General features: G+C 42.2%; 1 protein-coding gene across 1 annotated transcript; it reads left to right on the top strand.

Annotated features, from left to right (window-relative positions):
* The first annotated feature begins 439 nt into the window (after positions 1–439).
* metrn (meteorin, glial cell differentiation regulator) lies at positions 440–5544 on the top strand. The gene is made up of 4 exons (XM_060920761.1): positions 440–697; positions 1958–2379; positions 3371–3430; positions 3876–5544. Exons 1-4 carry the CDS (start codon positions 618–620, stop codon positions 4184–4186), a joined length of 873 nt encoding a protein of 290 aa, XP_060776744.1. The 5' UTR covers positions 440–617; the 3' UTR covers positions 4187–5544.
* Positions 5545–25782: the final 20238 nt, after the last annotated feature.

Here is a 25782-nt window from a genome sequence, read left to right as displayed (position 1 = left end):
TACACCCCCAGGGGCTGGACTTGCACCAGTTACAAAAAAACAAACAAAAAAAATTAATAAACTCAACTCATGAACAGACTTTATTAAAAATAACCACAATGTCACCTCAGCGTTTAGTGTTTTAGGGACACTTCTTGAACTTTTGTGTGTTTATTCGCCTCTACAGCCTGATAAAAGTCAATTGATTAATGAATATGCTAACATGCTAAAGTCCCTCAGAGTGGCTTTTTTTGGGGGGGGGGGTTGAATCCCGCACACATGACGTCATCCACCGCGCGAGCGCTCTGAGTTGTCCTCGCGCCCACTGTGAGTGGTTTAAAGTTTCAGCTCTCTGGCCGCTGATTGGTCCGCGCGCACATTCCTCCGCACTGAGCAGTTGAAATGCCGCTGCGTGCGCGCGCACTCCGGTCCTGTGAGAGTGTACCGGGGATGCTGAGGATCACACCGGGGAGCGAAACGGCGGGACCGGATGTTAAAGCTGAAATGGAGCCGATAGAGTTCGGGATTATGAAGTGTAGGCGAGTTTTATTTTAGTTTCCCTTCCTGTGGTGACGCTGAGGCGAGGAGATGAACTGACTGGAGTTATTTGGACTCCGCTGTGGTAAATAATACCGGAAATGGATCTGTTTGTGTGGGTTTTGTTCCTGTCAGTGAGTAAAGTGAGCTGTTCAGCTGATGAATGCAGCTGGAGAGGAAGGTAAGATTAACTTTAAGCAGTCTGTACACGTTCACTGGGTTAAATCCCGTCTCGGGCTTGTTTGAGAGTGTTTAAAACCATACTTCAGCCCAGAAATGGCTGTAAAATGCTATTTTAATTAAAGCAAACCCTGAGGTAAACCCATACTCCCATACTAACTAGTACGCTGCAGTCGAGTGCGCACGCGCCGGTCACGCACGCGCACTAGTGAGTGTACTAGTATGCGTTGTGAGACGGAGCCGTGTAGCTCGTGCGCACTGACTTTCTCCATCTTTCACTAATAAAATATTATTATTATTATTATTATTATTATTATTATTATTTCTGGTAAATATATTTAGGTCAATTTTATCTACTTTTATGGTTCATAAATTGTGTTTTAAGGTGATTTTGTAAGTTTAAAACTTGACAAAATGGTCAAATTCGTTAAAAGTTCCGTTAAATTCCGTTAGACTCCGTGTGCTTTAAATCGCCACAAGTGCGCTCGCGCACGAGAATGCTAATGTTCTTATCTACAGGGTCGCGCGCACGCAGGCGCATTTGTTTAAAAAAAAAAAAAACCTGTATAAATCCTTAATCAGGAAACACTTGAAGTTTAACTGTAGTTTGTGTAAAGTTTAGAGCTCAGTGTGCACACAGGGATGTGCATTAACAGCGTTGGCCTGTAGGGGGCGGAGATCAGAGAGAGGGAGAGTTTAAATGAATATCATGCATGAACTGAGTGTGAGGGCGGCACGGTGGTGTAGTGGTTAGCGCTGTCGCCTCACAGCAAGAAGGTCCGGGTTCAAGCCCCGTGGCCGGCGAGGGCCTTTCTGTGTGGAGTTTGCATGTTCTCCCCGTGTCCACGTGGGTTTCCTCCGGGTGCTCCGGTTTCCCCCACAGTCCAAAGACATGCAGGTTAGGTTAACTGAGTCTAAATTGATCATAGGTGTGAATGTGAGTGTGAATGGTTGTCTATGTGTCAGCCCTGTGTTGACCTGGCGACTTGTCCAGGGTGTACCCCGCCTTTCGCCCGTAGTCAGCTGGGATAGGCTCCAGCTTGCCTGCGACCCTGTAGAAGGATAAAGTGGCTAGATGATGAGATGAACCGAGTGTATGGACAAGAACTGATCCAGTACTGACAACTTGTGATTATTTAAATGACAAATTAACACACTGACTTGTGAGACAGGTTGGTTAAAATCCCATAGTAGTGCTGTACTACACACTGTACTGAACGGAGTGTGTGTATCTGTAATGATTACTCTGTGTGCTGCATAGCGGTCTCTCTCGGCCAGAGCAAGGTGTTGAACAGGTGTTCCTGCGCTGCGCTGAAGGCTCCATCGAGTTCCTCTACCCCACCGGAGCCCTGCGGCTCACTCTCTTGCCCCACCTACCCGGACACAGACTGGGCGGGGTCAGCGGAATGCCCTCATCTGTCTGCATCAAACCGGAGTCTCAGTGGGGCGGAGCCCAGCTTTACCTGGAGAGAGGCGGAGTCCTGAGGCTACTAGTGAGCGACACACCTGGTCCCTCCCATATTCACTGTTTCAGCATCACTCCTGGGGAAAGCACCGCCCTGTTTCTGCAGGCCACGCCCCACAGTGACATCAGCAGGCGCATTGCAGCATTCCGCTACGAGCTGAGGGGGGATTGGACAGCGCGGCTGTCCGTCAGCTCTTTGGACGCTGACACAGAAGAAGGTGAGCAGAGTGAAACGTTAACTCTACATTCTGTTCAGGTTGTTCTTGCGTTACAGGTGAATCAGGTGTGTTGGTGTGTACGACGCTTTTTACTGTGTTCGTTTTACACAGACGTGCAAAGCAGTTCAGATGATGGCTAACGTGTGTAACGGAGGATTTAAGGCTTCTGGCTGTACAAGATGGCTGACTCAAGAGGGTTCACCATCTGTATAGATTGTACACATTAACTCAGTCCAGTTCAGTTTTTATTAATACAGTGCTTTTTCAGCATTGTTCATAAAGCAGCTTTACAGAAATGTATAAATTCCTGATATACAATTTAAACATATTAATCAATAAAGTTAATTACACAGTGTCCCAAACCACATCAAAAAGACCTCCACAAACTTGTTAGCTACTTCAGCATTGTAGCTCAACTACATTTACCTTTTAATCAGTACAGAAAGCAACACACACACACACTCTGTGGGAACAGAGATTTGAAAGAGGGGGTGGGATCGAGAAAGAGAGACTAGAGGACAAAAGCTCAGTATGGAGAGGGGACGAGTCCTTTCAACATACCGCATGAATGAGTCGTATCCGTGGTAACGGGGGGATGGTCAGCTGAGGGACAGGGCTTTTGTTCAGGAGCTAGAGACACGCGTGCACGCGCGCACACAGGATATGAGGTAATTTGAAAAATGCAGTGATGTTTCCTAACGTTTTATCACACACACACAACTGACACATGAGGGCTACAGAGGTGTGTGTGAGAGCGAGAGACAGCATTGAATGGAAACAGGAAGTGTTTTGAAAGCTTCATGCCTCAGTGTTTTTCAACAGGTGCCTTAAATCACACCAGTCATAGCGCATGCGCACACACACACAGTTCCAATCTTTCTAGAACAACCAGGAAATCTGGAACATAGACTGTGTGTGTGTGTGTTATACCCAATGTGTGTGAAAGAAACCAAATATTTCCCATCTCTTTTGTTTCTCTCATGTGTGTTAGGAGTGTGCAGGCCGTGCAATGACACAGAAATGCTGATGGCCATGTGCACCAGTGACTTCGGTGAGTCTCACACACTCTAGTTTTGCTCATGATCCAATCACACAACAATCACTGAAAACACACAAACGTGCCATCAGTGTCATTCGGCCCCACCCACTCTGTCAGGTTAAAGTTCACACAGTAATACCTCTCATGTCCGAGTGGAGTTACACACACACACACACAGTTCTAACAGAGACATGGTCAGACAGAGCAGTGTCGTCATGGAAACTCAGTGTGGGGGGAGGAATGTCTCGGGGGTCAGATCATATTACTAGAGTCAAAGACAGCAGGGTCAACTAATGCTCTCTCACTCACTCTCACACACACACACACACACACACACACACACACACAGAGAGAGACAAAAAAGCAGATAACATGTAGCTACACACAAGGTGTCACTCAAACACAGAGTTCAGATGTGCATCCATAAAAATGATATAAATGATTTGTGTGTGTGTAGTGGTGCGTGGGAATATCCGTGCGGTGGAAGCGGATCCGGAGAAGCGCGTGTCAGTAATCAGGGTGAGTGCAACACGCGTGTACCGTCAGAAGTGGCCTCTGTTCTCCAGCGTGGGCCGTCTCTCTCACTCCGGAGAGATCCGAACACTGTTGCGATGTGGTGTCCGCGCTGGCTCCGGAAGCTTCCTCTTCACCGGACACGCCCATTTTGGGCAGGCCTGGCTCACCTGCGCACCCAGGTTTAAGGACTTCCTGAGAGTGTATGAGCGTGCTAAGCAGGACCTGCAGATCCCTTGCACCCTCGACACCTGACATTGACAGTCAGGATGGGAGAGTGAGACAGGACAATGTCATCTCGGGGGGGGGGGAGAGATTCATCATCAGAGAGATGCAAAACACCATCCTCATGGAGATGGTGATCCAAAGAGAAGGACAACAAAATCTTGATCTTAATGGAAAGACACAAAATGGGATCTTAATGGGAAAAGAGAGAGAGAGGCGCACAAAATGGCGTCCTCATGGAGAGGCGCACATACACACCCAACATGTTAGAAGTAGAGACCTGTTGGAGAGAGAAGAGACCGAACAATAGCACTGTGTTACTTCGACAGACAGAAATGTGTATCTCTGAGTAAGACAGTGAAAGTGATACCTGTTCAGAGGTCATGACCCTCCGACTGTACGAGACACTCCTCTGTCCTGGATCACGTGTGTCTCTCTCTCTCTCTCTCTCTCTCTCTCTCTCTCTGATGCTGTGCAGTGAGACACGATGCCTCAGGACTCTGACATATAAGCTATAAACGAAGGATATGTAGCGTGACGCACTTGTCAGTATTCACACCCCTCATGGGTTAAATATATCACATATAAATTTGCACTGAGGATGAGGAGGGAGCTGAAACCAAATGAAAGCAGACAATATGTAGCGCGCGCACACCACTGACATTTTAACAGTAAATCCTAGCTGGAGTCTTGATCCCTGATCTAATCAGCATCCTGAACTCATCCACGCTGTAACGCACACTGTTCACGACATGTGCTAACGCAGGATAAATCCGCTTCAGTGCGAAGCTAGCATTAGATTTGACCCAAACAGAACCCTGCTAGCATGCTAATGTTAAACTGTGAGAACGAACTGGAACAGATGTTGAAGCACTTTCACAGCACCTCTGTTCACACGACTTAAATAACTTTGAGTGCGTTTTTATTGAAACGGAACAGATGTTTATTTTTATTCTCATTTGGAAAAAAATCTGGATTGTATTTACTTGACGTTGCTGTATTCATTTTATTTTTTTTAGAAGATGTCTATGATGTAAGAGAAATATATTTAATTTACCTGGAGAAGATTTTCTGCGATTTTATTACAGAATGGAGAGAGTATGCTGATAATCTGATCTATACAATACATCACGATATTCATCTCGGTGGTCAGCTCAGATGGTCACGGATCTGTTCTTGACCTTTACTCAAAATCGATATTGTGTTAAATGTTTTATTGTGCACTATACCAGTGGAGACAGAAACCAAACAGAACTCTGAGCCGCTTCTTACTGCTGTGTGTGTGTGTGTGTGTGTGTGTGTGTGTGTGTGTGTGTGTGTGTGTGTGTAAGATGTTTTAGAGGAGAGAATATTGTATACATATGACTGATTAAACTCATTTTAATGAATGATGTTGATTCACGGATTTGTGAGCTCTATAACACACTACACACACCTCTCAGCCAATCAGATGAGTATTTCCCACTGACATGGTATAAGAGGAATAAAATAGTGTGATGCTGTTACAGTAAAATACGGAGTGAAATAATAATGATAACATATTAAAACGAGTGCATTGATCTGAAATAAACCTGTGAGTTGCAGCTGCACTGCTGTTATAAAAAAAAAAAATTAATCAACACCTGACCAATCAGAGTCCAGAACTCCATGGTGTAATAGTTGTATCTCAGCTACGCTTCGGCTAAACTCTTTATCAATAAAACATGTTTATAATTAAAAGAAATCCGATATTTGTGACTGTGGACTGAGTTCACTCATCACTGGACACTGACCTCTCTCTCAAAAACTAGCGTGATTAAACTCTTAACGGCTTAAAAACTAGTGTAAAGCTAGCATGGTATAAAATTGTATAGCCACCAGTTTAGCATCAAGCAAACAGGCTGCAAAAGTTTGCATCCCCTCAGTTTCTGGATAAAAAATAAAACCCTCCTAGTTTATATATAAAACCGTTTTAATGTTGTTTTCTGATTAAAACCTAATCACAGCCTCTACAGCCTGAATATCACAGCAACAGGTTCTCAGTCAGCAGCTTACTCAAAGGTTTACACCCCCCACTGTGACACTATAGTTGATCTCTTTTTAAACTGGTTTATTAAGGAGTCTAATGACTTACATATTTACTAAACTTATTATAATAAAGTTATCAGACACTTTAAATCAGATAATATTGATCTTTCACAGAGCAGGACAAAGGATAATTAACAATTCGATAAATCATGTACCGTATGACGAGATCGAGTGGAATAATTGTTTTATGCTGCGTTCATGTGCTATGGGAATTATGGTAAATACCAAACGCCGACATGGAAAGCACACATGAACGCCCGCTCTTGTGGTATTTTCCACTGGGCAACTCGTAGAAAATTTTGATACACGAGTTGCCGAGATGAGATGAACTTTAACCTTTTCAACATGGCGGCGAGTGGTACAAGACACTTGAATGTTAAGCATTGTACGCTGCTAAAGTTTTTTTTTTTTACTAGTACTAGCGGGTAGTTTTTTGTGTCTATGCAATGTTGCGTCATTAACAAGTGTAATATAATACTTTAGAAATCCGTTTCCTTTAAAAATGTGTTATGGTTTGTTTTTACCTATCCAGAGCAGACGCTATTGCTAGCGATAGCTAACTAACTACTGCTAACTTGAATCTGGTCCACCATCTTTAATTTGTCAACAACAACAAAAGCATGTGAACACAACACACTGGTAAATACCACTTCCCAACTGGAAAATATCATCTTCCCATAGCACATGAACGCAGCATTATTCTATCCACATTCACTGGATTTTAGAAATGGAGCATTTTAATTTTTTTGCAAATTTGATAAATAACTTTATACCAAACATCTGACAAAATCATTTCCACTTAGAATGTAAACAAACCAGTGAAATAATGGGAGCAATTTGTGAAAAATGCGATAATTATTTAAAAATAAAAAGATATGTTCTTACTATCAAATACTTTTATTCCATATTTTGATTTTTTTTTTGGGGGGGGTTGTTTTCGAGTAGTTTTTATTTTGTCCTTGTTTGGTTCAGTAACACACTCTGCCATTTTATTTTTCTCTACTCATGGTATATGAGCTGATATCCTAGTAATAGAGTAGCCAATCAGAGCATGTGATTGCTCATATCCAGTGACTGTGGATAGAATATAGATATCAGATTGTTTGCAACAAACATTATTCAGAAATGAGAGTAAAATATCTGAGAGATGAAAGGAAAGAAAAAGAACCAGAGAGATTCGCAAAAAAAAAAAAAAATCTTGAACTAATCAGGAAACCGGAAAAAGTCCTGAAAAAGAGGAATGAAAGTGAAATCAAACTGTTTATCACATTCAAAAATATAATTATTTTGTTTTCAATATTAATAATTAAAAAAACCCTTTTTAATAACAAATTAACTGTGCGTTAAGTGTCTTATTGTTTTTTGCCATTTTAAATGGTGGGTGTACAAACCTTCGCACTCAGCTGTCTTTTGTATCCATTCTGTTGTATTGTTTTAAATGACATGACAAGTATGTGTGTGTGTGTGCGCAATAACCCTGTAATCTCCGTGGAGAACTTGTCCACCACAGGAACACCCTTTTTTTGTTCTTCCAGGGTCTGCAGATGGTCCTAATCCCATAAGAATGCAGAGGGAAACCCTGTGTGTGTGTGTTGTAGGGGGTCTTGACGTGACCATTCAGTGTTTCTCATTTCCCGCCAAAACGGACGTGTGAGAAAATTGAAGATGGAGAAGAGTGAACTTAATTGTCACTCCTGTGTCCTCTCTCTCTCTCACACACACACACACACACACACACACACACGTTTTCCCTCTGCATTTTTAAGTAGATTTAGAATAAATGGTGAAATCAGGCAGCGAAAAAGGAAATGAAGAGTGGTGGAACTTTCCAGAAACATCACAGTTCCTAGATGAGTTCCTCTTCTCACCACAGTGAAAAAAATCCGCCATGTCATTTCAGCTTGCAAGAAATAAATTGCAGCATTTAAACTAAGGAACAGGCATTTATAAAACATAATAAAAAAACTGGTCCGTATCACATTTTGGAAATTTAACCCAGTTAAATGTCTTTTATTTTATATCTTACAGCATAAATTATCAACAAACGAAGGTGACATGATGTGAATCATCACAAGTTAATGTTTAAAGACTGGTCCACAGAAAGGTCCCGACTCATGAACATGAATCAAATGGGGTTTGGTTCCTTCAGTGGAAAAGTGGCTTAGTTTCTGAAAAAAGGTTCCTGTATTGGGAACACTGTAGCTCTTGTATAGGTCCTTTCCACCAGTGCGAGTCAGCTGCTGGTTCTGGGTTGGTACTAGTGTTGGTTCAACTTTGCCCCTTTTCCACCAAAGCAGTTCCAGGGCTGGTTCGGGGCCAGTGCTTAGTTTGGAACCGGGTTTTCTGTTTCCACTGACAAAGAACTGGCTCTGGGGCCAGAAAAACCAGTTCCAGGCTAGCACCAACTCTTTGCTGGGCCAGAGGAAAGAACTGCTTACATCGTGGGGGGGGGGCAGAGTTGTTAAGACCAACAACAATAGCAAAACTGTGAAAGGTCACCATTTTTAAGTGACAAGAAGCAGCAGCTGTACAAACGCGAAGTCATCCACTATTATTGTTGTTACTGCTTCTTCTTCTCCGTGTTGTTGTTGCTTCGATGTTCGCGCCAAGGTTTATGCAAATGCAGCAACGTAACTGACGTATACAGCGACGTAATGACGTGGCTCCCCTTAGCACCCCGAGCTATGGAAAAGCAAACTGGTTCTCAGCTGGCTCCAAAGTTGAATGAGTTGTGAACCAGCACCGGCCCCGAACCAGCCCTGGAACTGATTTGGTGGAAAAGGGGTACTTGTGAACCTTCAAAGAACTGGTTTGCTTTTCCACAGGCTAGAGAGCCACCACTGAGCCACTGGGAAAACACAGACTTATACCATGATGTAATGATGTGGCACCAAGCACAACCACAATGACATACTATATTGTCTCTTTTTTCTTCTTCTACTAATTTGAAATAGTCACAGTTAACATAAGGCTTCCTTCTTGCACAGTAAAGTTTTAACTGGTGTTTGTGGATGTAACTCCGTATTGCAGCTTGATAAAGATTTCCCAAAGTAATCCTGAGCCCATGTGGTTCTATCAGCTGTAGACGAATGATGGTTCTTGATGCCATCTGAAGGATCGGAGATCACGGGGGTTCAGATTAGGCTTGAGCCCTTTGCCCTTTACACACTGAAATTCAGATTCCTTGAAATTAATGATATTATGCACCATAGAGGGTGAAATATCCAAATCCCTTCTTATCTTTCTTTGAGAAACACTGTTTTTAACATTTCAATAATTTTCTCACACATTTGTTGATAAACTGGAGATCCTCATCCCGTGTTAACTCCTCAAAGACTCGGCCTTTCCTGGATACTGATTTTGTACCAAATCATGATTGCTGTCACCTGTTAACATCAAATCACATCATTATTTAATTGTTTTACCTCATTACTCGCCCTAAATTACCCCATCTCAACTTTCTTTGGAATGTGTTGCAGGACTGAAACACAGGAATGGATGTATATTAACAAATGAAATGAAGTTGACCAACAAAATATGAAATATCTTGAGTTCATTCTGTCTGCAATGAAATACAAGTCAAAGTACATTTACAAATCACTGCTTTATTTTTTTATTTGCGTTTTCCACACCATCCCAACTTCGTCTGATTTGGGGTTATCAGTTTATGTGGAGCATCTATACGGGTTTCTGTGAATGACCTGTTACTATGGAAACCATAACATCCATAATATAACAGAGCTGTACATCAGTCATCACAGTGAGCTGGCTCGCTTGTTGGTAACAGATGATGAGCGAATGCTGTTTCCACTTTGTGTGTTGAATACGGCGGGGTTAAAAATCTCATTCTGACCTGTGAGTTACTGTTTACGAGGTCAATCAAATGCAGTAGAAGAGCTTCATGAGTCAAAAAACACTGCAAGACTTTTACAAACAGTGATATCATAGCCCAGGCAAGCTGCGACCCTGTAGAATAGGATAAAGCGGCTAGAGATTGAGATGAGATATCATAGCGACACTGATAACTGTACTAACGGCTAACGGCGCTAGTAGTCAAACTGAACAAAATTCAGGTGTGTGTGTGCGTGTTGTCCAAGTGCCAACCGAAAGTAGAGAAAAAGCTTCATTTCACTTGCTCGCTCTCTCTCTCTCTCTCACACACACACACACAATGAGTGGCTGCCAGGTGGGCTGACCGAAACTCAGTCCGTGCCCCACACACACAAATCAAGCAGAGTCAGGAGAAGATAATATGTCAGCCGGTGGAATGAGTTTTAAACTGTGTGAGAGAGAATGTGGCACAGGGGGAGGATGTGTGTGTGTTGGGGGGGGGGGGGGGGGGGGGGTCTTGGCCATTTTCCATGTGAAACCTCTGCATTGTTTCCTCACTGCAAAAGGTAAACACACACAGAACAGAAACGTGTGGGTGGAGCTATAAACAGTGCAGTTCACTGACTGGGCAGAAACACACCGGTGACAGATTAGTCATTGATTAATGTCCTTAAATAAAGAGAGTAAAGTTTATTTCTCTTTTATAATCCCCATGTCTTGTCAGATTTAAAAAGAAATGACACAATTTCATCATAAACTTCAATGATTTTCCTCTTCAGTTGCTGACATTGAAGATAAACTTAATGACAATCTCAAAATGGATGGTGATTGGTTTAAGTGCAATCCTTTCACCTTGAGTACATCCAAAACTAAAGCCATGATGTTTGGAAGTAAGAGGAAAACTAACAACATTGCTGCTATATCCATTCAAGTACACCTGAAAGAGATTGAAAGAGTGGAGGAATTCAAGTACCTTGGTGTGATCTTTTCACAGAACATGTCTTGGTCTGCTCACAACTAAAAAACAGATGACCAAAATCAATAAGTGCCTTGGTGTTCTGAAGTGAAGTAAACATCCATCCATCCATTATCTGTAGCCCCTTATCCTGTCCTACAGGGTTCCGGGTGAGCTTGAGCCTATCCCAGCTGACTATGGGTGAGAGGTAGGGTTCACCCTGGACAAGTCACCAGGTCATCGCAGGGCTGACACAGAGAGACACACAACCATTCACACTCGCATTCACACCTACGGTCAATTTAGAGCCACTAATTATCCTAACTTGCATGTCTTTGGACTGGGGGAGAAACCGGAGCACCCAGAGGAAACCCACACAGACACGGGGAGAACATGCAAACTCCACACAGAAAGGCCCTCACTGGCTGCTGGGCTCGAACCCAGAACCTTCTAGCTGTGAGGTGACAGTGCCAACCACTACACTACCATGCCGCCCCCGAATTAAAAATCTTTTACCTACATTTGCTTGATTGTTGTATTTCAATAGCTTAGTCAGTCCCCCCAGGATTTCGTGGGCCTTTTTTGTGATTGTTGCGGGCTAAAATGTCTGATGTTGCGAGGGGGGGGGTTTCCAAAAAATTGTGATGAAAGTTGCGGTGTTTTTTAGGTTTTTGATGCGATTACATTGCGGGAGGAAGTGAAAGTTGCGAGAAATTGTTGCAATTTTCTCTTTTTGTGATTAAAATTGAGTGATATGTTAAATATTAAGTTATTACTGAAAAACTGTTGATTAAAAAAACAAAGACACTGAGAAATGGTCCTATAAACAACTTTACCAATATAAAAGATTACTAGGACTACAAAAAATGCAGAAAAATAGGCTTTACTTATCCAAATGCACCTGTTGGTTCAAAAGTTAAAGTGCAGAGAACCTCACAGCACAACATGAAGTTACCTTAAAATATAATATAAATGCCTCAGCTTTCATGTAAGAAAAAAACTATTAATACTAGTACTGTGTGCAGGCAGTCTCTCCTGAAGACTAAATTAAACAATAATTATAAACTAATAAAATAAATGGCTCAGGCTTCATAGAAGAAAAAAAATTGAACAGAATCTCACAGTATGATGCTGAAGCTGCCTAAACAATGGAAAATAAAATACCATTTTGGCAAAAATGTTGGCATCCATTAATTTATTGTATTAAGTAAAAAAATAATGTAAAGTGCACACAGTCCTTCACTGTAAACACAACACACTTTCAGTAACAGAATTTAAGCCTATATAAACACTGACTCGCACATGCTGTTTCTCTTGAATGTATACACGGAAGTAAGCAGTGTTGCCAGATACTGCTGACGTTTTCCAGCCCAAAATATATTAAAAACCCGCCAAAATGCACTTGAAATCGCCCAACTGGGCGGAAAACCGCCCAATCTGGCAACACTGGAAGTAAGGCGGAAGGTAGTTTGTCGACGTCACCTCAAGACGACACCAACGACTGGTCAAATTTGCGGGAAAGTTGCGGTGATTGGATATAATTGCAACACCACCCTGAATTTGTGGGGATTGGTTGAATTTGCGTTGAAGTTGCAAATCGCAACATCGCGAAATCCTGGATAGTGCTTAGTCCTACCACTCTTTGATTATGATGATATTGTGTGGGGAGATAAAATCAGCATCACGCTGATGCAATCACTTCAAATTCTACACAAGAAAGCTGCCAAGATTATCTTGGATCGTCCCCTCCAGTTCTAAGCAACTGATGCACATAAAGAACTCCACTGAAAAGATCTCACTCAACCGAGACTCTATCACTGATGTCTGCACATCTTCAAATGTAAGAATAACTTATCGTCAAACCTAAAGTTGACGAAGCTGAATGAATATAGTTATGACACAAGATATGGAAGCAAGTTTTGTCTACCAACTCCAAAAACAAAATGGGGAAAGCAAGGGATATCATATCAAGCCATCAAAGAATAGAACAATCTAAGTGATGATATTACACAGTACTTGAAGATTCCCCAGTTTAAAGCAAGAAATTTAGTTCCCTCTGAAATGTGGTCATTGTGATACATGTTTATTTCTGTAATATCTCACAAAATATTAGGCCATTCTGTGGCTGGGAAGTTATTTAATTTGAGGGGATTAAAGCAAATAATGTGCATGAAATCGCTTGCTTCACGCAGTCAAGCAGACAGAGGAAGTCCGTGTGCACATGCGCAGGTTTACCTTTTTCTTCTTCTTTTGGGTTTTACAGCAGCTGGCATCCACAGTGTTGCATTACTGCCATCTACAGGTTTACGGTTGAGCATGCCCTGACAGTTCCATCATTCTGTTGCTAAATGAACAGCTGATCACACAGAGGTGCTCACTGACTGCCGATATTTATTAGTTTGGTCTTGTGTTTCCTTTCTTTCGTATATAACATCATTTATTCTTGCTTTCTGTTACTGTAGTCACTCTTTCACGTTTAATTCGCACAATCACTTTCCTCTCCTGTTTCAAATTTATATCCCACAATGCCTCATACATGTTAACCTTTAGTTACCCATGCCCTTACAAAATCTGTACTTTTCCCTTACATACGCCAATGAGCCCCTCCTAGAACTGCCACCTTATTGTGGTGGAAGGGTTTGTGTGCTTGAATGATCCTAGGAGCTATGTTGTCAGGGGCATTACACCCCTGTTAGGGTTTCCCAAGGCAGACAGGTCCTAGGTGACAGGCCAAACCAAGAGCAGTTCACCAAACCCCCTTATGGAAATGAAAAAATCAAGGACCATGGCGTCGCCCAGTATGGCACAGCCGGGGCTCCACCCTGGAGCCGGGGTTGGGGCTCGTATGTGAGCACCTGGTGGCCAGGCCTTTGCCCACGGGGCCCGGCCAGGCTCAGCCTGAAGCGGTGACGTGGGCCCGACCTCCTGTAGGTTCACCACCCACAGAGGTAGCCGTAGGGGGCCGGTGCAGTGTGAATTGGGCGGCAGTTGAAGGCAGGGGCCTTGACGACCTGATCCCCAAACACAGCGGCTAGCTGTTGGGAAATGGAATGTCACTTTGCTGAGGGGGAAAGAGCCTGAGCTTGTGCGGGAGGTTGAGAGGTACCGGCTAGAGATAGTCGGGCTCACCTCCATGCACAGCTTGGGCTCTGGAACCCAGCTCCTCGAGAGGGGCTGGACTCTCCACTTCTCTGGAGTCACCCACGGTGAGCGGCGGCGGGCTGGTGTGGGCTTGCTTATAGCTCCCCAGCTCAGCCGCCATGTGTTGGAGTTTACCCCAGTGAACAAGAGGGTCGCCTCTCTGCGCCTTTGGGTTGGGGAGAGGGCTCTTGCTGTTGTTTGTGCCTACGGGCCGAATAGCAGTATAGAGTATCCAGCCTTCTTGGAGTCCCTGGGAGAGGTACTGCAGTGGTCAAAATACTTTTTTCCAGTGTTCTGCAATATTGCAGAATGTCAAAATTTTGTTCTGCAATTTGGAAATATTTTCTTCAAATGACACTACGGGCTACTACAACTTGAAGTATACCAACTAATTCATAAATGTACTAGTTATCACACCCACACATTATCCTTCCACACAACATACTAATAAAGGTATCACCACAATAAAAAATAGAACACAACTGTTCTTCAAGAAACAAAACATTCATTTTCATGTTGCACATCATGTTACATTTTGTCAAGATGAAGTTTCTAGCTTGAAGTTACCCAGAATGTACTTCATTCACAGTGTTTGCATCTGCAACCTGTAGTTTTAAATTGAAAGCAAGGTTTCAATTCTACACTCTGTTACATCTTACCATGATGCAAAGAATTGATGCCATTAAGGAATAAAACCCAACTGGCAAATGGAAAGACGTTTGGGTTCATTGTGTTTGCCTGGCTTCTAAAGTGCAAGGTCATGAACTGAACTGAGAACTACTGCAGGGGCTTCACTGCTCTAAACTAACAACAGAGACCTGGGTACAAACTAATCATGGCAGAACTGAGAGCTACAGAACTACTGAGAGCTACAGAACTGAACCTATGAGCTTTGTCTTACAGGGCAACTGTTTTACTTTGTGCTAGTCTGCACCACAGGCAAGACAGCACTAGTAAAAAAAAAAAAATAGAACATGTACACAAAACATGTATTAGTGTAGCTTAGTATGAGAAAACAAAATATTCAAAAGTATCTATGAATAAAGGTAAAATACTGTTGCTGTCTTCAAAAGGGATATAATATCAGTATCATTTTGCATGATTCAACAATACAACATTTACAAACCTAGACAATTTACCAGTATATACAGTGGGGCAAAAAAGTATTTAGTCAGCCACCAATTGTGCAAGTTCTCCCGCTTAAAAAGATGAGAGAGGCCTGTAATTTTCATCATAGGTACACTTCAGCTATGAGAGACAGAATGGGGGGAAAGAATCCAGGAAATCACATTATAGGATTTTTAATGAATTAATTGGTAAATTCCTCGGTAAAATAAGTATTTGGTCACCTACAAACAAGCAAGATTTCTGGCTCTCACAGACCTGTAACTTCTTTAAGAGACTCCTCTGTCCTCCACTCGTTACCTGTATTAATGGCACCTGTTTGAACTCGTTATCAGTATAAAAGACACTTGTCCACAACCTCAAACAGTCACACTCCAAACTCCACTATGGCCAAGACCAAAGAGCTGTCAAAGGACACCAGAAACAAAATTGTAGACCTGCACCAGGCTGGGAAGACTGAATCTGCAATAGGTAAGCATCTTGGTGTGAAGAAATCAACTGTGGGAGCAATTATTAGAAAATGGAAGACATACAAGACCACTGATAATCTCCCTCGATCTGGGGCTCCACGCAAAATCTCACCCCGTGGGGTCAAAATGATCACAAGAACGGTGAGCAAAAATCCCAGAACCACATGGGGGGACCTAGTGAATGACCTGCAGAGAGCTGGGACCAAAGTAACAAAGGCTACCATCAGTAATGCACTACGCCGCCAGGGACTCAAATCCTGCAGTGCCAGACGTGTCCCCCCTGCTTAAGCCAGTACATGTCCAGGCCCGTCTGAAGTTTGCTAGAGAGCATTTGGATGATCCAGAAGAGGATTGGGAGAACGTCATATGGTCAGATGAAACCAAAATAGAACTTTTTGGTAAAAACTCAACTTGTTGTGTTTGGAGGAGAAAGAATGCTGAGTTGCATCCAGAGAACACCATACCTACTGTGAAGCATGGGGGTGGAAACATCGTGCTTTGGAGCTGTTTTTCTGCAAAGGGACCAGGACGACTGATCCGTGTAAAGGAAAGAATGAATGGGGCCATGTATCGTGAGATTTTGAATGAAAACCTCCTTCCATCAGCAAGGGCATTGAAGATGAAACGTGGCTGGGTCTTTCAGCATGACAATGATCCCAAACACACCACCCGAGCAACGAAGGAGTGGCTTCGTAGAAGCATTTCAAGGTCCTGGAGTGGCCTAGCCAGTCTCCAGATCTCAACCCCATAGAAAATCTTTGGAGGGAGTTGAAAGTCGTGTTGCCCAGCGACAGTCCCAAAACATCTAGAGGAGATCTGCATGGAGGAATGGGCCAAAATACCAGCAACAGTGTGTGAAAACTTTGTGAAGACTTACAGAAAACGTTTGACCTCTATCATTGCCAACAAAGGGTATATAACAAAGTATTGAGATGAACTTTTGTTATTGACCAAATACTTATTTTCCACCATAATTTGCAAATAAATTCTTTACAAATCAGACAATGTGATTTTCTGGATTTTTTTTCTCATTTTGTCTCTCATAGTTGAGGTATACCTATGATGAAAATTACAGGCCTCTCTCATCTTTTTAAGTGGGAGAATTTGCACAGTTGGTGACTGACTAAATACTTTTTTTGCCCCACTGTATGTATGCAAGATAAGAACTAGTCAGAGTCTTTGCTTTCTGAACCAGATCCTGTCTTCATTTTTGTCACCCTCGCGGACGCGTGATCTGTCGCTGTTGTTGTTGGAGTCACGCTGGCTGCCAGTTTTGCTGAGATATGACAAAAACGTCCTTGTTTTCTTGGTGTTTTTATCGGACTCTTGCCCCGAAGAAACAGTCCTCTTCTTGGAAGCCATGTTTGTTGTGCCGCATTGAATTCTGGGAGATGTATGGCAGAAACTGCCGAACACTGCCAAGGTAGTTGTCGGGTCCTCCCGGTGGGGATCTTATATCGGAAAATGGCAAATGCCCTTATTTGGTTGTCGTCGCCATTACGTAATATTGCTCAACTTTGACCTGGAAAACGCCGTCAGGTTCATGCGGTGCAGGTTTCAGTTTATTTACAGCGCCGCCAGTTTGCTAAATTGAGAACCATTGAATCCCGAGCCTGATTTTTTCATTCTGCAAAATTGCAGGTTGTTTAATTTTTCTTCTGCAATCTTGAAAATCATTCTGCAAAATGCAGACTGCAGACGGGTATTTCAAACACTGATTTATGAACACCCCTATGCTCGAACATGGTGTTCGTTATGGACAAACCGTGACTAGCACAGAAGTCCAATAACAAAGCACCACTCGGGTTCAGATCGGGGAGGCTGTTCCTCCCAATCACGCCCCTCCAGGTGTCATTGTCGTCACCCACATAAGCGTTAAAGTCCCCCAGTTGAACAATGGAGTCCCTAGTCTGAGCACCTCTCAGTACCTCTCCCAGGGACTCCAAGAAGGCTGGATACTCTATACTGCTATTCGGCCCATAGGCACAAACAACAGCAAAAGCCCTCTCCCCGACCTGAAGGCGCAGAGAGGCGACCCTCTTGTTTACTGGGGTAAACTCCAACACATGGCGGCTGAGCTGGGGAGCAATAAGCAAGCCCACACTAGCCTGCCGCCACTCACCGTGGGCGACTCCAGAGAAGTGGAGAGTTCAACCCCTCTCGAGGAGCTGGGTTCCAGAGCCCAAGCTGTGCGTGGAGGTGAGCTCGACTATCTCTAGCCGGTACCTCTCAACCTCCCGCACAAGCTTAGGCTCTTTTCCCCCCCAGCGAAGTGACATTCCATGTCCCAACAGCTAGCAGCTGTGTTTGGGGATCAGGTCATCAAGGCCCCTGCCTTCGACTGCCGCCCAATCCACACTGCACCGGCCCCCTACGGCTACCTCTGTGGGTGGTGAACCCACAGGAGGTCGGGCCCACGTCACCACTTCGGGTTGAGCCCGTCCAGGCCCCGTGGGCAAAGGCCCGGCCACCAGGTGCTCGCATATGAGCCCCAACCCCAGGCCTGGGTCCAGGGTGGGGCCCCGGCTGCGCCATACCGGGCGACGTCACAGTCCTTGATTTTTTTTATTTCCATAAGGGGGTTTGGTGAACTGCTCTTGGTCTGGCCTGTCATCTAGGACCTGTCTGCCTTGGGAAACCCTAACAGGGGCATAATGCCCCCGACAACATAGCTCCTAGGATCATTCAAGCACACAAACCCTTCCACCACAATAAGGTGGCAGTTCTAGGAGGGGAATATTAATAAATTATGAAGTTAAATTGAAAATCTTCCCAGTAATTTATAATAAGAATTTAAATCTTATTCCTTTTTGGAGTGTTCTTTGTAGTACAAAGATGTTGCAGATTTGGCACTAGCTATAATGTCACTGCTTGGGTAGCAGTTGTAGCTCCTCATCACACTTCATTTTAATTTGCAGATATGCAGTTAATGTGTCTGCAGCCATATTTTTTCTGTCCTCAGGATGAATTTTCCTAACCAATGAAAAAGCCTTCTCACTATCTGCATTGCTCTGTGGGAGGCACTGCAAAGCAGTAAAAAGTTGTTTCAGCGTTGGAAACATGGCAACACCCAGAGCAGTTTTTACATCGAAGACCTTTCCCCAATATACATCTATTATTTTCCTGGTCAATAAAATCAGAGCACGGCAAACATGTAGATGGTGTTAAATTGCTTCCATCCCCTACTACACATTTTAGAGACAGGTTACCAATGGTTGTTACCACCATTACTCTTCATTCAATACTTTTTCAGTTTACTGATGACTGATGGTAGTAACGGGTGTTGGTCATCTGTGTCTACATATAATGTCTATCAGCAATTAAAATGTTTAGGGAAGCGAAACCAGAAATTGCTGGGTAACTACAGTTGCCCTTGTATAAACAGTGACTCCCTGTATCGCCTCCCTAAATTATCATTATAATGGAGGAAGCTTTCCTACATGCAAACAGTAAAAACTTAAAAAAAAAACACACACACACACAAATGCTTACCTGTGCAGTCTTTGAATCGGGAAACTTTTTTTTTTTGCTAGCTGTGAAAAATGGTCTGTCACAGTCGAGGGGGATATTGTGTTCCACAAGAAATTGGCAAAACATAACTTCTGCAGCCGTCACAGAAGTCTGGGCAGTCCGAGCTGATGGACTTAAATGACCGAGAAAACCACGTGCAACTATAGAACCACATAAATCGAAAATAGTTCCGTTTCACTGGGCATGCATGTTTGAAAAAATAAATGGTGGATGCTAAGAAAATTTTCTCGGAGTAATGGAAAAAAATCTCTGATACAAAACGTAATTTTCCCGTATGAAAATCAGTGTACGCCGTATTAGCCAAAAAATTGCATTTTCCCATACAAAATATGGGGAAACCGTCTAACATTTTTTTTCTCCATGCTCTCACGGAAGGCGGTCGCATTTCTGCTCTCCTCTCCCTTATCTTCCCTGCTTATGCTCCTCTTGTCTCGTCTCGTCTGTCTATACTTTTGAGAGACTCTCTCCACACTGCTCTCCAAACTAAAAAATCATGGAATTGATAAACTGGTCTCTTAACGCAATTGACACAGTTTTCTCGACGAGAAGCCTGGGTTCGGGGGAACCCGCCTGTCCTGTCGCATCCCTTCCCCCACTTCTCGCGGTCGCCGCTTTTACCCCCAGTGTGACAAGCGGGTGCGCGACCAGCGCCATCATGGCTGCAGGAACGGATGGCTGCTTGCACTGGGTTACCTCTACCTCCCCCCTCCCCACGATCGCCCCCTCTCTCCTCCCTCCCCCCCTCAAGTCCCGAGTTTTCATGTTGTAAAGTGTACTTGTTATTTTGTGCTTATGTGCTGAGGTGTTTTTTTTAATGTTCCCACACTGTACTCCTCACAGGAGCATAGTGTGGGGGTTGCTTTTTTCTCCTCCCCTCTCCTCATGTTACTCTGTATTTTTTTTCTTTTCATCCCTGTCTTCCTGTCCTGTCTACTCCCCCTCTGTCAGTTGTGTGTATGTAAGGACAGGTTGATGGTCAATTTCGCTGGTACTTGTGACTAGTGACAATCAAGGCATTCATTCATTCATTCATGACATGTATGATGCCTTGCGTGAATGGGGAAAGCCCACCATGTGATGCATGACATAGTATCTTGTATTGGTTCATGGTGAAGCAGGAAAATTTAGTGGAGAATTTAGGGCCACATGACCCTAAATTCATTAATTGTTCTATTTAAAAAAAAAAAAACTAGTAAAATTGGAAGTCTGTGATTTGAATTCAGTAGCTTTCGGTCACTAAACAAAAATAATTGGGTGTTGGGAAAATATTCTTTTTATGACCTACACTTGAAAAATTTGAAAGACAGTCTAGCTTTAAATCTAAATTGTTTTAAAGTCTTTCAATGCATACAATTAAATTTTCACATTCTTACATTATCTCATCTCATTATCTGTAGCCACTTTATCCTGTTCTACAGGGTCGCAGGCAAGCTGGAGCCTATCCCAGCTGACTACGGGTGAAAGGCGGGGTACACCCTGGACAAGTCGCCAGGTCATCACAGGGCTTTCTTACATTATTGTAATGTTAATTTATTTTCAATTTATTTCAATTTAGTTTAAATATTTTGTTTTCAAACTTTATCAATCTTGTAACATAATTAGTTTTTACAGGACCTTCCTGAAAATCACTTTGCAGAAGAAGCATAATGTTAAAATATCATTAAATAAATAAATGATTCTGATCCACTTTTATTTTCACACAGTAATCTTTAAGTTGAGCCCAAACACAAATGGCTTCCTGTTTTCAGAATCAGTGACTTATGTCTAAAAGTTACATCAGTATGTAAACAGGGAAAGTTACACACCTGCTCACGTGGATTTCCTGAGCTCCAAGTTTAGATTATTAAAATCACCAGCATGTTGGTCACACCTCCATATTTATCTTGAGTAGAATACTGATTTCATTAGAGTCTACTTACTGCCTTTAAACACAAACATGCACCTTTAATAAGTTAAATTTCTATAGCGCCTTTCTCAATACCCAAGGTCACTTTACACTTATAAGGAAAGGGAGGGGGAAAAAGAAAAAAAAGTCCACAAAATAAAGGTCAGGATTTCATTCCAATGGTGTAGCAGCCATAGTCCCACCAAGAGGCGCACGAAAACAAGTCCCACACCACTTGCACAGCTGCCGCAATGCCGCCGGGCAACACTGCCTGGAACACCACGCTATGGATCCACAAAGCAAGTACAAAAGCACCGCCGCATAGAGCGCTGGACAACGCCAATATTAAAATGAGCACCGAGCTCACTGCAGTCTATAGCGAGGAGCACAGGCCCACAGCAAACTAAGGCCTGGAGGGAACCGACGCCCAAAACTGGGTCCGGAACTACACCACAACTGGTGGACAAAACACTCAAACAAAAAACAAACACAAAAAAGAAAAACAAAAGAGAAAATAAAATGAAACAAGTCTTTATAATTATCATGTGACTTTTAACAGTGCCCAAGATTGACTGTGACATCACTACAACACACAGCCTCGAAGTGGAATAATGAAAATACAGCAACAATCAGCAAATTAGCCCCAGAATCACTAAACACATCACAGCCATCTCAGTATAAACATATTTAATGTGTTTCAGGGCGGAGTTTAACTAAAGAGTCGACACTGCCACACTTCAGCCACACAGACTGTGTGTGTAGTGAGGAATAATCCCAGCAGCTGTACAGATGAAATCACACACACTATTGAGTTCTGTAAACAGAAGCAAAACTGTTTTTCCTCTGATGATGTGTTCTCTCCTCCACACTGCTCCTGATCTGGAAACGACCCAAATCTCACCGTGTGTGTGTGTAGGAATTCACTCCTAATTGCAACATGGATTAAAGAGGAAAAACTCTGGGAACAGAGAGACTGTGGGAAACAACACCCTCTACACACACACACACACACACACACACACACACACACACACACACACGACAATTCAGCTTTCTCTCGACCTTGTTCTCTTTCCAACTGAAACTCTCTCTCTCTCTCACACACACACACACACACACACACACACACACACACACACACACACACACACACACACTCTCTCTCCAGTCAGTTTAGACACTTTCAGTTCTCTCTCAGTGGTTTTGAATTACAGAACAATCTGATAAAATCTCAATTGAGCAATATACACAAAATATTTACGTCTACAAATAGTTACATTTATAGTACCTGCTATAAATTTCTCAGTTTAATTAGACTTTCATTAATGAACGTTATTTATACAGTATGTACTCCATGCAGTTTATCAGATAATTGGTGCACATACACTCACACTGATCTGATTATTCAGCTGAAATCTGTATGCTTTTATCTGAATTGCTGATTCTTTAATTTGATGTTAGATGTTATAGTGTGTTTTTCACATGAGCACTGCTATAACGTCTGTTGCTCCTCAGTATTGCTGAATTATGGACTCTGATTGGTCAGAAGGTGTTGATTAGCTTTCTAGAACAGCAGCTGTGATAGTAGTGCAGCGTCAAATCACAGGTTTATATTAATACACTCATCCTAATATGTTATGGTGTACACAGTAACAGGTCATTCACAGAAACCCATACAGCAGATGCTCCCAAATCAGAAAATGTTGGGATGGTAGGGAAAACACAATATATAAATAAACAAATGAATGAAAAAAAGCAGTGATTTGTAAATATACTTTGATGTGTATTTCATTGTAGACAGAATGAACCAAAGATATTTAATATTTTGTTGGTCAACTTCATTTCATATGTTCATATACATCCATTCCTGTGTTTCAGACCTGCGACATATTCCAAAAAAATTGGGCAATTTAGCACGAGTAATGGAGTAAAACAATTAAATAATGATGTGATTTGAAATAGGTGATGATAACAGGTGACTGTTATCATGATTTGGTACAAAATCAGTATCCAGGAAAGACCTAGTGTTTGAGGAGCAAAGCTGGGCCGAGGATCTCCAGTTTATCAACAAATGCATGAGAAAATTATTGAAATGTTTAAAAACAGTGTTCCTCAAAGAAAGATACGAAGGGATTTGGATATTTTACCCTCTGTGGTGCATAATATCATTAAACCATTCAAGGAATCTGGAGGAATTTCGGTGTGTAAAGAGCAAAGGGCTCAAGCCTAATCTGAACCCCCGTGATCTCCGATCCCTCAGATGGCATCAAGAACTGTCATTCATCTACAGCTGATAGAACCACATGGGCTCAGGATTACTCTGGGAAATCTTTATCAAGCTACAATATGGAGTTACATCCACAAACACCAGTTAAAACTTTACCGTGCAAAAAGGAAGCCTTATGTTAACTGTGTCCAGAAGTGCCGTTGACTTCTCTGGGCTCAGAGGCGTCTGGGATGGACCATCACACAGTGGGAATGGGTATTGTGGTCAGACGAATCAGTATTCCAGGTCTTTTTTGGAAGAAATGGACACCGAGTGCTCTGAAGAGGAAAAGGACCATCCAGACTGTTAGCAGGAACAAGTCCAAAAGCCAGGGCGTGTCATGGTATGGGGTTGGGTCAGTGCCCTTGGCAAAGGTAACTTACACTTCTGTGATGGAGCATTAATGCAGAAATGTATATTGACATTTTGGAGCAACATCTGCTGCCTTCAATACGACGTCTTCCAGGGAGATTTCAACAAGACAATTTCAACAAGAAATAAGATCTTAATTTCTCTGAGGGAACCCTCCCAAAGGGATCAATAAAGTTTTATCTAATCTAATCTAATCTAATCTAATCTAATCTAATCTAATCTAATCTAATCTAATCTAATCTAATCTAAAGACAATGCAAAACCACATTCTGCACACATTACAAAGGCATGGCTTTGGAAGAAGAGGGCATGTCCCCTCTGTCCCCAATAGAGAATGGGTGGAGAATTTAGAAATGATAAATATGACAGTGACGACCTCAAACTGTTACACACCTTAAGACCTGTTTACAGGAAGAACGGGACAGAAATAACACCTGAAACAAGTCAAATCAAGTTTATTTCTATAGCGCTTTTAACAATAGACATTGTTGCAAAACAGCTTTACAGAATTTTAATGACTTTAACATGAGCTAATTTTATCCCTAATCTAACACTTCATCACTTGGAGTCTTCAGTCCATAAACACCTTTTAAGTGTTGGGAGAAGGAATGGGAACATGCTTTACTGTAACAACTTTTTTTTTTTAAATGTGTTTATTAAAAAAAAAAGTTCATGAAGTAAAACATAAAATGATGTGCTGCTGTGTATTTTTGTGAGTGTAATACAGGTCACAGATTATTTACAAATCATTGTTTTCAGTTTTAATTTCAATTTGAACATACGAGCCTAACTTCTGATTTGGGGTCGTATTTTTTAAAAAATGTTGCAGGAGTGAAGTTTTCTGGAAGGAGAAATGTGTGTATGTAATATTTATGGATGGAGTCTCCAGGTTCAGTGCTTTGTAAGAGTCAGAGCTAAAGCTTTAAGTTTTCCAAAATCCTTTTGTTTCTGTTTCTCAGTAACAGGACAAGCTGCATGTATTTTGTCTCATTAACTTCAAGAGAGAGAAAAAGAGAGAGACTGGTGAGGGAATGACTGTTTATTGCTGCTATAATGAAAGTGATAACAGGAACTAAGCTATTCCATGGAAACATTAATTGTAACTATAAAGAGAGAACAATATCATATGTTGTTCTTTAATAAATAAAATACTGTAGTTCTTGGCACACTGCTGTGCTATAAAAGGAATAAAACACTCAGGAGTGTGTACACTGCAAAAAATGATATCTTGTTAGGAGAAAATATCTTTAAAGGAGATATGCAGAACCTTTATTTTCAAATAAATTTCTGAGTGGATAGTATCTCCATCCTTGACTCTTGTATGCTGCATAAATGGGAACAAAAATATATTTTTTTGAGAGTTAAAATTGACCGCAAAGTTGGCATTCGAGCTGCCCCGCTGAGCTAGCCAGCCCTGAGTGTGTGACGTCACAGCGATAACTGGTTTTAAGGCCAAGGCCTTTGACAGCTATAGACTAAGGCCAGTCTTGGCAGGCGAGAGCGGTTGCAATGGCCTCTTCATTCGGATTTATTGGAGATTCTTCAGATTCCTCAGATAGTAATACATCTGACTGCGATAGTCCTGAAATTGGAGTGTGTACATGCTACTGCTATACACATAGAACCGTATCAGTTCAAACCATCGGAAAGTGAATCCAATAGTAAAACGTCGGCCACGGAGGCCCCCACCTTATGAAATAAAGCCAGAGAACAAAGCCGTCTAGAGAATTGGATGGAATTTAACTGACGGTCTCATGTGACTCTCATTAAAACAGAATAGGTGTTATAACTTATGTAATGTACATGCATGCATTTTCACTGATAAAACATAAAAGGCTAATTAAATAATCAGATGAACTGAGAAAATCACATTCTGAAGCAAATTAAATAATCTTATACCGGTAACTTAAACACACAATACAAGTTACATGTGTTAATCTAAATGGAGGTCAACAACGAGTGTTGTTGTTGTTGTGATGTAAC

The sequence above is a fragment of the Neoarius graeffei genome, chromosome 5, assembly GCF_027579695.1.
Source record: "Neoarius graeffei isolate fNeoGra1 chromosome 5, fNeoGra1.pri, whole genome shotgun sequence".
Classification (NCBI taxonomy): Eukaryota; Metazoa; Chordata; class Actinopteri; order Siluriformes; family Ariidae; genus Neoarius; species Neoarius graeffei.
This window is presented reverse-complemented; position numbering and strand designations above follow the sequence as displayed.

Coding starts and splice junctions, on each gene's coding strand:
- metrn (XM_060920761.1), top strand. CDS start 618: ATGGATCTGTTTGTGTGGGTTTTGTTCCTGTCAGTGAGTAAAGTGAGC. Junction 698..1,957: donor GAATGCAGCTGGAGAGGAAG/GTAAGATTAACT, acceptor TGTGCTGCATAG/CGGTCTCTCTCGGCCAGAGC. Junction 2,380..3,370: donor GGACGCTGACACAGAAGAAG/GTGAGCAGAGTG, acceptor CATGTGTGTTAG/GAGTGTGCAGGCCGTGCAAT.